Below are 15,504 nucleotides of genomic sequence, written 5' to 3'. Positions count from 1 at the left end.
ATCTATACATGGATCTTGCCATGCAGGTGCCATCAAGAGGGGAGGGGCAGCACAGCTGGGAAACTCAGAGGAAGCAGAGCTGGCACCTCAGGTCTCACTTTACCAGCAAAGCAGGAGAGACCGAAGGCTGCATCAGCAATCCGGCGGTAGCAGCGAACACCCTGGTTAGAATCCCAGCTAGACCTCCATGGAAGACGCTACCAGGTGGTAGCAATCCTCTTGCATGCCCTAATAGGGACAGGAGAAAACACTGAGGATTGGGAGGTGGGGTCAATATAACCTCTTACCGTTTCCTGTCCCTATTAGAGGCGGAGCCCAAACCTCCTGTGGTGCTGCCAAGGAGGGCAAGTTGAGAAACATGCTATTTTACATGGGTACATGTGCTGTCACCCAAAGTACTGAACCACTGTGCAATAGCTAGCAATAAAGTGCTAAAAGTACATTTTACTACTGGAGCCATGTGGCACATTATTACAGGTAAAAGGGGTGCTCAGGGACTTTATTAAACAAGTTTATTGAAGAACGCATGGTACGCATGGACACAGATATATTATTACCGGCTTAGGGTCTATGTATGTGTTTTGGCCCTACGTTCTGCATGCACATCGGGAAACCTCCCTATGTACATGCTAAAACGCATACAAAGAGCTCCAGTAGCCCGACCGAGTACAAAAGATAGTCCTTTTCACAGGCTCTTTTTTTTTTTATACAGATGCCGGTGTGTGACGAATGCCACCCTATGGCATCAGTCACAGGTAAACGTTACATGTTTACCATAGGGAGCTTTCCCAGGGCCGGAATCCCCGGGAAGAGCATCAGGTAGCGCTCGACCTGGGGATTCCAGCCCTGGGGAATCCTCTGACGTCACTGTCCATGTATGGATAGCGATGTCAGGCGATTTCAACTACCAAGTCCCCGGCCAGAGCATCAAGCCCCCAATACCGTGACATCCAGGCTTGCCCGGGCTCAATGCTTAAAGTAGCACTGTGCCTGAGTTCAGGCGACGCATCCCACTGTATGCCTATACAGTGTGCTAGGTCAGTGCCTTCCATTGGAGGTATACGAAAGAACCCCACCCAACGTATACCTCAGATGGACATTTATATATATATATATATATAACAAACTTGACATGAACAGGCCCTCAGTGCCAAGGTTAGATCACAGTAACTGTAACTAAACAGACATGGTACAGTATGTTTACATGGAATGCAATAATTTAGTCCAGTGGATCATCTACAGTTACATATTTTCTATAGTGCTAGGAGTTAAATTCAGGTGCCTCATCTACCAGAAAGTTTCCTAAAAAATGTGGAGACCTCATGGGCACAGAGTCAGATTATAATGAGAGCACACAGGTCCTCCCCCAAAACCAGGTTAGCCGATGCATGCAATGTCCAGAGGCTGGATGGTGTCAGGATCATGCGTGTGTTCTGAGCTGAAAAGGAGCGGGAGTGGGGTTTTGGTTTTTTTTTTCGTCTGATTTTATTTAAGGGCTCTAAATTCGTTTTAGGGTCTGCCATCTCAATATTCTACTTATGTGGCATAAAGTGTATGTTACCATTGTTTTTGGAACTACAGCATTATCTGATTATTTGTCAGGTCATACTGAAAGTTTGTTTCACAAGAGTTGCGATACCTGTTCTATGAAACTGCAGCTCCAATTGAAGTCTGATGCATTATTATTTGTCATGTTGGGATATGTACTTTTCACAGAATGTGTTTTTTTTAGTTTTTATTTTAGGCCAGCAAATGTGTCCTCACCCAACTTTCACATGGAGCTGGTAAAATCATGAGGGAGGAGTGATTCAAAAGTTTGCTACATGGCCCAGCATTTTCTATTAGGCCCCTGCTTTCAACTGTATTCACGTCCTCAGGAGCTATTATTTTAGGGGCATTTGGGATTACTGTCGGTATATCAAAAGGGGGCATCTGGGGCAGCAGCAACCACATAATTCGGGGTAGCAGCAGGATGGGAGAAGGTTTGTGTTCCTATAGGAGGGCGGGGATGGGCTGCAGAAGCAAGGCATCTAAAGAGGTCTGAGTAGCTGACTCTGCAGTCATCATGGTGGTCTGGATGATGAAGAAGAAAGCATAAAGACCCCAGAAAAAACACACTTTGCAGTCACTGGATTTAAATCTTTAAGTATTCTGCCTGTGACTTGGTTTAGTCAGTACTGTATTCTCTTATTTACCATGTAGAGCTGCGAGTTGGAACTGGTATCTGACCACTATATGATCACTGCATGGTGGTATTATTTGGCATTACGGTCTTTACATAGTGTTATAGTATATGATATAAAAGTTTAGAAGTTATCAGATTCTATAGGGGCTACTCAAGTGAATTTATTGTCCACTATTTTACATTGGCGCACATGCTAAGCTGTAGACAGTCTCGATAGGGTCTGTGCAAATTCTTTCATACACAGCCTAGACCGGGGGTCTCAAGCACGCGGCCCCTGGGGCTGTCATCTGCGGCCCACAGAGCCGCTAGTATCGGCTCTGCTCCGAGACCCTGGAATTCCCCGACATCGCTGTCCACATATGAACAGCGATGTCTGGGGGCTTCCACAGAGCCGGAGTCCCGAGCAGAGCGCTAGTACAGGCTCTGCTCCGGGACTCTGTGGAATTCCCTGACATCGCTGCCCATATATGGACAGTGTATCAGGGTCTTCCCCAAAGCGGAGTCCCGGGCAGAGCGCTAGTATCGGCTCTGCTCCGGGAGTCTGGAATTCCCTGACATAGCTGTCCATATATGGACGGTGTGTCAGGGTCTTGCCCAGAGCGGAGACCGGGCAGAGCGCTTGTATCGGCTCTGCTCCGGGACTCTGTGGAATTCCCTGACATCGCTGTCCATACATCGACAATTATGTCAGGGGCTTCCCCAGAGCAGGAGTCCCAGTGATGTCAGGAGCACAGCTGGAAGAGCCTACTAGTGCTCTGCCCGGGACTACAGCTCTGGGGTTGCCCCTGACATCTGTCCATATATGGACAGTGATGTCCGGAGCAGAGCTGGAATCCCAGGCAGAGTGCCAGAAGCAGCTGTGCTCCGGGACTCCAGCTCTGGACAAGCCCCTGACATCACTGCGGCAGCATCCGCGGAGGGCACTGCGGCAGCATCCGCGGAGGGCACTGCGGCAGCATCCGCGGAGGGCACTGCGGCACTATCTAAAAAGGGGCTGCTCAATCTTGACATGTGTGCTAACTGAGCCACCGGACTGCATTTAGCGACACTTAAATTGGAAAGCTGGATTGTTGAAATCAGCACGTGGAGAAATCTCTCACATTTTAAACCTAGCGGTATTATTATAGTAATGTATTATTATTCTAGTAATATAGTGTTATAGTAGTTCAAATAACTAATTGATTAAGAATAATTTTGTATTGTATCAAATTTGAAAGTAATGCGGCCCATCAACTTCCCATTTTTTCTATATGCGGCCCACTTACCCGGCCGAGATTGAGACCCCTGGCCTAGACCCTAAAAAACCTATACATGTGCTGTGCTCTATGCAATGTATGGTGGACAACAAATGCATTTCTACTCCAACAGGTATCATTTACCAACTTATATTACATGGAACTCAGTACATGTAGCAATATAAAGTGAATTTATGGACAAATGCATTTTTACCCAAATCAGCCTCAATAGAGAATGGTTTTGATAGTCTTATTTTGTGAGCTACGATTTCTGTTAAACGAAAACCATTATGGTGGGCGCCCATTTGAAAGAAAGGAGTAATAGGCTCAAGCGGCCAGAAAAGGTGGCAACAGTAAGTGGTTGTGAGATAGTGGAGTGGGTCTGATGGGGGTATTTGTGATGGGGTCTGCTATTTTTGGTTTTGGACCATGCATTAAGACAGAACTATCCATGTCTCAGTACAGATCATGTGGGTTACTCACGCAGGCCTTGATGTGAAGTAAACTTCTCAAAATTAGGCAAGTAAAATTATATTGGAAAATATATAGTAACGGAGTCATATTAACCAAGATTCATCAGATAAACAGTTTACATTCACATTCTCAGAAAAGTAACAAAAGCATTTATAATAATGTTAGTAGTGTCACAGCTTCTATCCCCAACTGAGCTTCTCAAGCCAACAAAAGAAAAACAGACCGAAAATCACCACACAGGAAGAAAATGTATTTCCGTTTATTTAATTCGATCTTTTGGAGCATAAGGTCCAGGTGTTTAATGCCAGGAACGTTTGACACGAAAAACAGATTGTACAACATGCACATTATAACTGAAAGAGACAACCTAAACAAAAACACAAGATAATGGGAATATGCAACAATCTGTCCTATTTTAATATATATATATATATATATATATATATATATATATGCAATTACTGTACAAATAAAAAACATGTTTACTTTAAAAATTAGCCAAATAAAGAAGTTGTCCAACTTAAAGTAGAATTTCAGATGATACAGATATTCAACTGGTTAAGTTCCCTAATAACTTATTTGCATAAGAAAAAAAAACAAAAAAAACACTTCCAATTGGCAATACACCAAGATTTGAAAAGAACTTGGCATATTTTGTTTTCATTTATTAATCCTCATATAAAAATATACAATGTATACATTTGTATTGTTCATTTAGACATAGGCCACTACACATTTTAATTTACTTATAATGGGATAAAAAAAAGAAAAAAAAAAAAGACAAAAATCATTTGACCTCAACCAGTTCACAACTACATGACATTGTAGCCAACAAGTTAATTAGAATTATAGATGAAATATTAAGGAAACATTAAAAACTTCCAGATTTGATAATGCAACCCAAATATACTTACACATAGTTCAAATAATTTAGAAAGTACCACTGTTTTACCAAAACACCACATACCTCTTGGCACATATATAAATGTTTCCAATAAACCTAAAATACTTACAAAACCCTGCAAAGGCCGTCAGTCTTCCTTTACTAAATTATTTTATAGTTACTGAGTACTGAGTAACTATGTCATGTTTTGGTTTGTGCAAATAAACTCAGCAAAAGTTGATTCCACTGTGTACATATTGAAAAAAAAAAACACGGAAACTCAACTTTTTTTCCCATACTTAGTGCATGTACAACACGTTCAAAAAAGGCGAAGAAAATGGGGTATTGGATTTATCCAAACAGTTCACATTTGTGGTTCTCAACATCTGTATAAGATTTAATTAAAAAAAAAAAATACTCAAGACCAAAATAGTCACATACATTTTTGTAAGAAAATGCTAAATTGAAAAGGAGACACTATAATTAGTATGGCTTTAATATTGAACCACAAATGTGTATGCCCCACAAACTTCTGTACATGTTTAATATCTAAAAAAAAATGGCTCGTCTTTCTAAAAAAAAAAAAAAATATAAGTTTTTTTTTTTTTTTACTATAGTATGACCGCCACAGCAAAAGCACATTTTATACATTTAAAAGGCACGTTTAATTAACAAAAAACATATTTAAGGCAGACCAATTATTTATGATAAACTAGCATCACTTACTGACAAGAGTCAGCAGTGTCCACCACCTCCCGTTAGCTAAGCAGTCAGAGCAATGAAGGATATAATAAACATTTATAGATCAATTGTATGAACATACATATATACAAACCTACATACAAGAATTTGGATTTTCACAGGAGTGAAGACAATATATGTATGCTGATGCGTGAGGGCCATGATGTAAGTGGGGTTAAAAACATTTTTTTTTTAAAAATTGCCTCCCTCTAAAATGGTTTTTGGATTGATTTCCAACATCGCAGAATCTGTATTTTCATTTAGATGCTCAAGTTTTTCCCCACAATGTAAAAACGGAGAAATTGTTGCTTTATGAAATCGGCCTTACACTACAGCATGGAAATTGGGTTCTTATCTCCACCAGCACAGGAGCCACTATGAACTAGTAAACACACTATACAATGCAATATCAAGTGCATTCATATAAATAATGGGCAATAGTTCCAAACATTTTTAGTGAAAGAACCAATAAAAATAAAAAAATAAAATAAATAAAAAAACAAAAAAAGGTGCAGCTTTTGAAATACACAACTTCTTTTCAGATTTGCCATTGTGGATTACCCCCTAGGAGTAACATTGTTTTATATCCAGGTTAGTTGGTAATAGTGTATCTGGATTACATTTATAAGAATTATATTCACACCTAATTTATCATAGATTAATATACACCTACGTATGCTTTCCTTCATAGCTTAAAATAAATATGAGCATATGCAGACAATATTAGACACGCATCTGCCCTTCATCTCCAGGATCACCAACCTGCTGTAATCTTCAAATGGCTACAAAATACTCCAGGGAATATGGGGGCATCTTTACCATTAGAGAGAAAAAAAAAAACACGAATATTCGATAGTTATATTTAGAAATTATTTTCATATACTATTTTACATGATACGAATGTATTTTCCCCCTTATAGATTTTATTAGGAAAAAAAAACAAAAACAATAATTGTAACCATTTGGTAAGCAGACCTAAACTTTTTTTTTTTGCCATTTCATAGTAAGAAGTTGTTAAAAACCATGACAAACATAGAAATATATCCATTAACTTCAGCAATAAGGAATTTTGGGTTATTTCTAAAGTTAAAATGTTATATGTATAAACAATTAATTTTAATCAATTTTCACAGAGGCCTAGGGTGTGTAATGAAGGTGACAATACTTGCCTTGACTCAATGTATCTTTCTTCAACCTAGTTTGTACCATCGAGAAAAATTAAGCCCAAAAAAGATCAAATGACGATGTACATTTCTTAAACTATACAATATGAAATGTTAAATACTTTTGTGTCAAAAAAGACAAAAGTATAATAGGTATGATACCTTTATACTATACAAAGATGACAAATATTTTGGGATGCTATTGGCACTTAGTCATAGGCAAAAAGTGTGAAAAATAAAAATTCTAAAGAACAGCTGGAAAGGATTCAGTGCTGTATGTGAAAAATAAATCTAACTAGGCCGGTAGGGGTAGCTCTACTGGATCTATTTTGGAGACCAGGCTCACTCCTACTAAAAATAATAGCCCTCAGAGCGAAAAAGAAAATTCCTCAGAATTGAGGTAGTTATTACTAAATAGAAGCACACTTTCTCATTCTCCTTATCTTAAACAAGTTATTTACAATGCCTCTTTACCAAATATTTTTTGGGTCATTTTTCTTTATCGTTTGCTTTTTAATTAGAAAAAAAAGAAAATCTTAAAAAGATCCATGCTATGAAACGGTTTTAATAAATAATGGGTTAACTTATGATTAATCAAGATATCCCAAAACGTCAGATGGCATAGCAATGAATATTCTAAAAGAAACCAGTTGGTACTTATTCATGGATGAAATCGATATAAATTTGTTAATGTTTATTCTAGACAAATTTACAAAGCTCAGACTCCTCCGTATAACAGTAGGTTTAACTAACTTTGTACAAAAAAATATATATATATATATAAAAATTACATCCCATTGCTGTGGGTCACATTTACATTGACAGATACTATATTTGAATATTTTAATTTATATAGACAAGATAGTATATAACATTTCCTCACCAAACATAGCCAACGAGTAATACTTGTATTGCTAGATGTACCATTAATACCTACTTAATAAGGTCACAGAATTATATTCAAACACAGAACATCTGGATGTTAAAAACAAAAAAAAACAAAAAACATACAAATGGATATATTCCTAAAAACTTAAATAGAACAGCTATCAATGTAAAAAAAAAAAAAAAAAAAAAAAAAAGAAAAAAAGAAGGAAATGATATCCTGGGGTGAGGGATGAAAAAAACAAAAAAAAATACATTTAATCCTTGGACTTCCAATTTACGTCAAAACTGCTTTCCAGGTCTATGTCATTAGATGATCAGATTTTGTCTTCCTGAGCCAATAAACCTCCAGGGATCACCAATTGCTTTCAACAAGCTGAAGCTATATGGGTTAGAGAAACAAGGAGGCAGTGGTCAAATAAGTCGCCAATGGCCAGATGAAATACTGCATGAATGTGCAGTAAACCCTCACCAAAGGGCACTTATAGCACAATTGTCCAAGTTCCCATGAGCATTGTTTTCTCTTGCCACACAGTGGATTAACACAACAAACCAATACAAAGCGCCAATGTAAAGAAATAAAAATTGCAAAAATTAAAAACAAAAAACACTGTAAATAGTGTGATTGTGGTAAAAGAAAAGATGTATTTAAAAAAATTTTGTTAAGTGAACCAATGTAGAGAAAGCAAAGACCTTTTGTATAATACATGTTCATAATACGCTTTTAACATACGAGAGCTCATCCAGAAGAAAAAACTTGACACTTGGTCAACGTACCAAATACAACATGGCCTGTAATACTACATTAGACAAAACCAAAGACCCTATTTTGTAAATATATTAAAACAATGGTATAACACTAAATAAAGTGTAACTTTGTTGGTTGCTTGGTCATTTTATCCCAAATTATAACATGATAAATAAAATTAGCTTCTGTACAGATAACACTTAAAAAAAACAAAAACAAAAAAAACAAACTATTATTTCTAGATGTGACACTGGGATTAATGACATGGAAAGGTGATATAAAACACTAAAGCTTAGCTACCTACACATCTGTATATACAAGCCTGTTGGCCACAATAATCTTATATCGGACAGATAGACGAGTCCATATTTTCCAGCACAGCGAGGAATAAGAATGAATCCAGCACTTGACTTGGTGGCACGGTGTTAAAAATAAACAATACACCTTTGTCCGTTGACGTACAAAGAGTTAAAAACTGTTCGATGGATTTAGAAAGAGGAAAAGGTGCATTTTCCATTTTGATTAAAAAGTCTTTTTTTTTTTGCTAAGATTGTGAAAAAGTACTATTATCTCCAAAGCCTCACCAAGAGTATGATACTTGGTACAAGGACTGTAAATGAAGCAGTGTTGGAATGGGCGGCACTCCCTGTTTTCACAGTCTTATCACCAGTCTTGATCTTTGGTATTGCTTTGTCCGGATGGTCTGTAGATTTGATGACCGAATCATCTGTACATTTCTGTAGCTCACAGTCCCCACTTCCGCTACCTTCCCCACTCATCTCATCACCTGTGTAACCAAAGCAGAGACTCGTCACTGAAGTATTTGTGAATAGAACAAAATTATAGGAAGAAAAGGCTTAAAATACATTTAAAAAAAATTATACAATAGGTGGAGATGCTTAAAAGACTAACGGTACAATGGTATTATTGAACAGGTAATGCTGAAATGGTCACTTCTATCAGAAGTTATTGATGGGTGCCATGTATTCATGCAGATACAAGATAGCCCCCATCTGGTCAGAGGGGTGAAAGGGCAAGGAGTGCTCCCGTCATGAATACAGTATACTAAAATTCTTCAGCAGACTATTAGCCAAACGCAAAATAATATTTTTTTTGTGCTGTTTGGGCTAATAGGTGAGCAGACTTGTCCCAGGACTATGATGTCCTTACAAAGATAAGTTTTGAATCATATCCATATAAAAAAAAATTAGTAGTGGGAGTGCACTATGGTTTTCACAATTTCTCAGCAATCTTGAAAAAAACAATACTTACTTGAGTCAATGAAATTCACATCATTCCCATTGTAAGCACTCTTCATTCTGTTTGTCATAGCACGGAGTGCCACCTTCTGACGACGAATGACAATGTCCAGATTTGTGGTATCCACATGCACATCAGGATTATTGATCTGATTTTCTAGACCATTGCCCATGACTGCATACATATACCTGCAATAAAGTTTATCAAGAATAAGAAAAGCAGACGTAGGCTACATTCACACGACAGTGAAAAAAATATGGCCATGAAAAACCGGTCAACAGTCAGTTTTTCATGGTCATTTTGCATCAGTGTGTCTCCAAATTTTCATCCATTTCCAGTCCGCCTGTCAGTTTTTAATGACCATTTGTCATCAGTTTGCCATCCGTCTTTCATGGCCATTAAAATAAATAAATAGAAAGGATGGATGGATTTCATTTGTTGGGGTTTTTTTTTTGTCCCAATCCCCTGAAGACCACAGTGCCCATGTAGATAGTGCGGCAATGTCCCTGTAGATCGTGCCACAGTGCTCACTGCAGATAATGCCCACATAGTGCCACAGCGTCCACATATAAAGTGCCAGTGCCCACATATAAAACAGACCTGTAGATAGCGCCAACCCACTCTGTAGATCGCGCCAACCCACCTGTAGCTCCCTGTATGAGCAGAATCCACCTGGCCAGGGATTTCGCTCATAAACTGAGCCCCTGCCCTGATGTCTCTGTCTAAATATGAACAGTGATGCCCCGTGGAGCTTTGAAACAAGCTTGCCCAATGAAAATAAAAAAAAAAATTTTTTTTCTTTTCCAGAAATGAATAAAACTTTGTAATATACTTCCTTATCCAAACCTGCACAGATCGCATGCTTTCAGTCCCGGTCACGTGGACCCGAAGTTTGGAGGGGCCATTTATGTGGCGACGCGCCAACATAGGCTCCAGGGGGGGAAGGAGCTTCCCCCTCTTCTCTGTGTGTTGAAGACGTGGATGAAGGAGCTGGCTGTCTGGATCAATTCATCAACTATGCCAGCCTCCTCCTTCGTCACAGCTGACAAAGATCGAGAAGAGGCTGGTTTAACTGATGAATTGAGCCAGGCAGCAAGCCCCTTCATCAATGTCAGAGACACACAGAGAGGATGTGGGAGCTCCTTCCCCCGGAGCCTGTTTCAGCATGTCACCATAAGAACGGCCGCTCTGATTTTCTGGGTCCACCCGCAATCCATGCAGGTTTGGGAAAGAAAGAATATTACAAAGTTAATTCATTTCAGAAAAGAAAAATAATAAAAGGGTTTTTATTTTTGTCGGACAACAACTCAAAAATGTTTGAAATGCTGATTTTAAATCCATGTTTTGAGAGCTTTGCTGTAGGAAGCTCCTATTAGACTTAAAATGCCAGGCCATTTTACTGCCAGCAGGGACTGCCATTTATTCCTGGAACAGAATGAAGGACTTGGCTTCCACACCCCTTTGTTTGCCGTGGATACCGGTATAGCACAACAGTTGTTTTACATTATAGAATAGGGGCGTAGCTAGGTCTAGCCTTTCTCCTCTGCAATGAAGACTTTGAAGACTTGAAATGGCCACTTGGAAGATAGTCAATTAGCCGATACCAGCTTTCCCAAGAACAGGAATAAAACACAAACCTGCTTTTATCGCTCCCATTCCAGCAGTCATCTTCATTAATTCCTGACGTCCAGTTGTTTTTGCAAATGTTATTGGGCAGAGCAGACCAAAACTTTTTGGCAGCCTTCAGCTTTTGTTTCACATCAGACACCTGTAAAGAGAATATTTTGAAAATAAGGGAACATTTCTTAATTCGTAGTCTAAACTTCAAAACCAAAAGAACATGTTTTTTTTTCCCTAGGGTTTTGCTGGTCGTAAGCAGCTTTGTACACATTAGCATCATGGCTTGCATGTTCATAACAGAGCCATGACAGCACAGCGATGGCAGAACTATTTTTGAATGGACAAACAAATCTTGACTCAAAGGACTTATTTGATTAATACAAACCTGATTGATAGCACATTTGGTGAAGAGACATACATTGGACAAAAAAATGGCAAGATCTCTATTTAAATTGGTTTTAAATCTGGGTACAGTCTGTACCCAGATTTAACGATCTACAAAATCATTTTAAGGCTAGTTTCACACAGCCGGGTCTTTACTATGGCTGCAACACCGGACCACCCTGTAGCTCTACAAAACTTAAAGGGGTTATGGGATACTTTCATAATTCGCAACAGGGCAGGGTGTGGCATTACCTTATAAATTGACAGGAGCTCTGAAGTGTCCCCCGCTCCAGTGCGGAGGTCCTGTTTATGCCACCAGTGTCCCGGAAGCTCTTGCAGCAGTCGCGTGCCACTGCAGCCAACCGCTGGCCTCAGTGGTGATGCTGCCATGAACGGCACATGACTGCAGAGTCCAGTGATTGGCAATGGCACGTAAGCTCTGCAGGAGCTTCGGGGGATCAGAGCAGTGGCGAACGGGACCGCAGTGCTGGAGCGGGGCGCACTTCAGGGTGTCCGTATCTGTTAGTTTACTATGTAATGCGATCCAGCTGTCCTGCTGCCTATTGTGAAAATGGCCATACACAAGAAAGAACTCTGCTTATAGTTACTTCACCCAACTAGTTTTAATAGGCAGAGGCATATAAGCTGCTGTCAGACACCTATCAGCAGCTTATCTCAGGCATGTTGAAATCAAACATGCCCGTTCATCTTTACCCAACATATGCCGCTAGGGGGCGGATGAGAGACCCGCATAGACATTAGATCACTGGTCAATCCCATCGAAGTCAACATTTATCTTATGTGTATGGCCAGCTCCTTTGAAAATGTGATCAAATATAATTTAAAAAAAAAAGGAATTACCGTATTTTTCGGACTATAAATCTTGCTAAAAAGTCCCTGCGTCTTATAGTCGGCAGTCGAGGGACCCAGCTGCGCTGGCCCCCTGACCGCTCCTTACTTAACCCCCTTCCTGACCCATGACTATGTTTGGAGCGAAACATGACTACGTTTGGAGCGGGCTCACGCGCTGAGCCTGCTCAATACACCTCAGGTATCAGCTGTGTTTTATAGCGGACAGGCTGCTCTAACAGCCAGGAACAGTGATCGCGCTGTTCCTGGCTGTTTAATTAGTTAAATGCCGCGGTCAATAGCGACTGTGGCATTTATAGGGGTCTTCCCATGAAGTACATTTATGACAGATCCACAGGATGTGGATCTGTCATAAACGTAAGATAGATGCGGGTCCCAACTCTGGGACTCGTACCCATCTCTAAAACGGGGCCCCCTAAACTCTGTTCTAGATTTTTGTGCTCTCCCGGCCACTTACCGATTACATGTAAAGTTACAGAAACATCGTAACTCACTGAGCTATGCGGTCCCTGTAAACCCCATAAAACTGAATAGTAGTTACGGAAACAGCGTAGCTCGCATGCTACGCGGCTTCTGTAAATGCCATTCACTACTATGGGAGTTACGGAAACAGCGTAAGTCAGCGAGTTACGCGGTTTCCGTAACTCATGCATGTACTGCAGTGTATTGTACCAGCCATCTAACGATCACTGGTTCAAGTCCCCTAGTGGAACGAATAAAACGTGTTAAAAAAAAAAAAAAAAAAAACTTTCCCCATTTTTTCCCAAGCACAATGTAAAGCGTTGTTTTTTGGTCACATTCGGACAAAAAAAAAAAAAATATGAAATAAAAAAAAAAAAAAAAAAGATCAAAAAAATCATATGTAACAAAAATTGCTGCCAATAAAAACTACAGCTCGTCCCGCAAAAAAATAAGTCCTCACACCGCTCAATCGATAAAAATAAATATAAAAGTTATGGCTCTCAGAATGTAGTGAAAAGCAATTTATTTTTTAACACATTGTTTTTTCGTTGTAAAAGTAGTAAAATATGAAATCATTTTTTCCTATATTCTGTTGTCTAAAACCTGGGTGCGTCTTCTAGGCCAAAAAATACGGTAACTTGTAAATAAAAATAAAACTCACTAGTCTATCCAAACTTGTTCCAGCAGCAGTAGTTGGCCGTTCTTCTGGGCTGTAGGATCTGAATCGATGATTGATGTTACTGTCTGATATAGATCGGGATCCCCTTGTAGGGGGGAGTGGCTTGGGCTGTCCACAACCTTGAAAAACCTATTAAAAAGATAGAAAAATGATATGGTTGAGAAAAGTTGGCTTGAGTGATGTGATGGTAAGATTAGAGTCAAAGCCCCCAAGAGGCTTAACATATGTGGGTACCATGAGGCAGAACCAAGAGACATACATCTTAAGGGTGCACGAAGATTCCTTTTAAAGTTTTTAGGGGGAATTAAGTCAGGTTTTCCTCTAGGGATATCTAATGCAATTTGATATGCTACAATTGACAGCTCCGTGGGTGATCAGTGTCTCCCATTCACTATAACAAGAGTACCCGTACACATGTGGTAACCTCTGGGATATGCCTTCAATGTTTCTAGTGGAAAAATCCCTTTAATACAATAGCGTAGTATCTTGACAACAAAGTAAAAGGTTAGCATCAGATTAGCAATAAGTGTCTACTAGTTAACCCTGAAACAGCACTACTCTGCAAACCCAGAAACAGCCCAAGGGGGTTGTCCCATCTGGCATATTCCATATAAGGCGCATAAGGATATAAAAGGGGTCCTGTGCTTGGGACCCCCCTCTATGAGCCAGAGTGGAAAGCCGCTAACAGTGTCTCGCTTTAGTGGACTCAACAGCATCATGGGAAACATAACTTACCGTTACTTTAGAAGATCGGACCAGAGGCAAACAGATTATCGCCACCGTGCTCTGATATTAAAGGGGTGGTTTGTGCGGAGACCACTTTTATTTACATGTACAAGGGGAGATTGTTTTAGGTGCACTAAATGATTGCAGATGGGTATTTGCAAGATACCCTAAAAGAGCATTAAAGTCCAAAGAAGAGCAAACAAAAGGATAAAGACGAGGTGGAAGCGGGTTTGTTAGTAGAATAAAAATATAATGGGGATTGCAGATTGTAGCCTGGAAACAAACCTTCTGAGACACTTGATTGCTGTTTTCCTGCATGTTCATTATGGCTTCTGAAATTTTAACATCAATGGGATCCATAACCGTTTCAATGTTGAATGGGCCCTCCAGTCGTTCGGCTACCATTAACATGGAATCTAAAATAGAAGAAAAACAAAAATTAATGCCTGGCAGCAGCATGTAAAGCATTTTTCAAAATCAAGCTCACAGCACAGGCTCAACTTTATACTTAGTCGACCTGACATTTTTAACAACAGAATGATCATTAATGTTATAATTTTTATTACAAATTTTAAAACCATTTTTTTTTTTTTAACAATTTATCTTTAACTAAGGCTGATCAGTGAATATTTTTACTGAAAGAACACTTTGTGAAGTTTTTTTACTAGTATTTCAATATAAACTGTACATTTTGTTAAAGCAGGAAATCTACACTGGCAGAATGTCAGCCATTAATACAGCCAAGACCATGAAGGTTTGTTGGAATTTACCAGAAACAAAAAGGTCAAACACATTAACCAATCTAAATTACTAAAGTATTTAAGAGAAACGTTTGGACATTTTTCGAAAGAAATTTGAGCAGTACGTATTTTGTACCAAACCATGCAATGCTGGTCTTTATGTCAGAGGAAGAAAGCTGGACTTACAAAATACTGGGCTATTACAACTAACCAGAAGTTTAATGTAACAACATGTCCAAGGTAAAACTAGCGAGAGAAGATCACATTTTTTCGGTTTCTTTTCAATAGATCCCTGTAAATGATGCCTGGGCGTTTTTCAGATCATAGGCTACGATTAAGAAAAATAGTTATTTTACATGGATGTTATAATAAATGTGTTATGGTCGCAATCTTTTGATCACGGTGGTTACACTTTGTAAATTTCATCACAGCCGCATTACAGTTCCATA

The 15,504-nt window shown here is 39.2% G+C and overlaps 1 protein-coding gene across 1 annotated transcript in view; it reads right to left on the bottom strand.

The window, feature by feature from the left end:
• Nucleotides 1-7,360: 7,360 nt before the first annotated feature.
• Nucleotides 7,361-15,504, bottom strand: part of GPC4 (glypican 4) — a 111,708-nt gene continuing 103,564 nt past the window's right edge. The window contains exons 5-9 of the mRNA XM_075835950.1: nucleotides 14,601-14,731; nucleotides 13,572-13,718; nucleotides 11,212-11,342; nucleotides 9,587-9,762; nucleotides 7,361-9,101 (exon numbers count right to left, since the gene is read on the bottom strand). Coding sequence (XP_075692065.1) covers nucleotides 8,881-9,101; nucleotides 9,587-9,762; nucleotides 11,212-11,342; nucleotides 13,572-13,718; nucleotides 14,601-14,731 — 806 coding nt within the window. The 3' untranslated portion in view covers nucleotides 7,361-8,880. The remainder of the gene's footprint in view (nucleotides 9,102-9,586; nucleotides 9,763-11,211; nucleotides 11,343-13,571; nucleotides 13,719-14,600; nucleotides 14,732-15,504) is intronic.

Source organism: Rhinoderma darwinii, chromosome 8 (genome assembly GCF_050947455.1).
Source record: "Rhinoderma darwinii isolate aRhiDar2 chromosome 8, aRhiDar2.hap1, whole genome shotgun sequence".
In the NCBI taxonomy this organism is placed as follows: Eukaryota; Metazoa; Chordata; class Amphibia; order Anura; family Rhinodermatidae; genus Rhinoderma; species Rhinoderma darwinii.
This window is presented reverse-complemented; position numbering and strand designations above follow the sequence as displayed.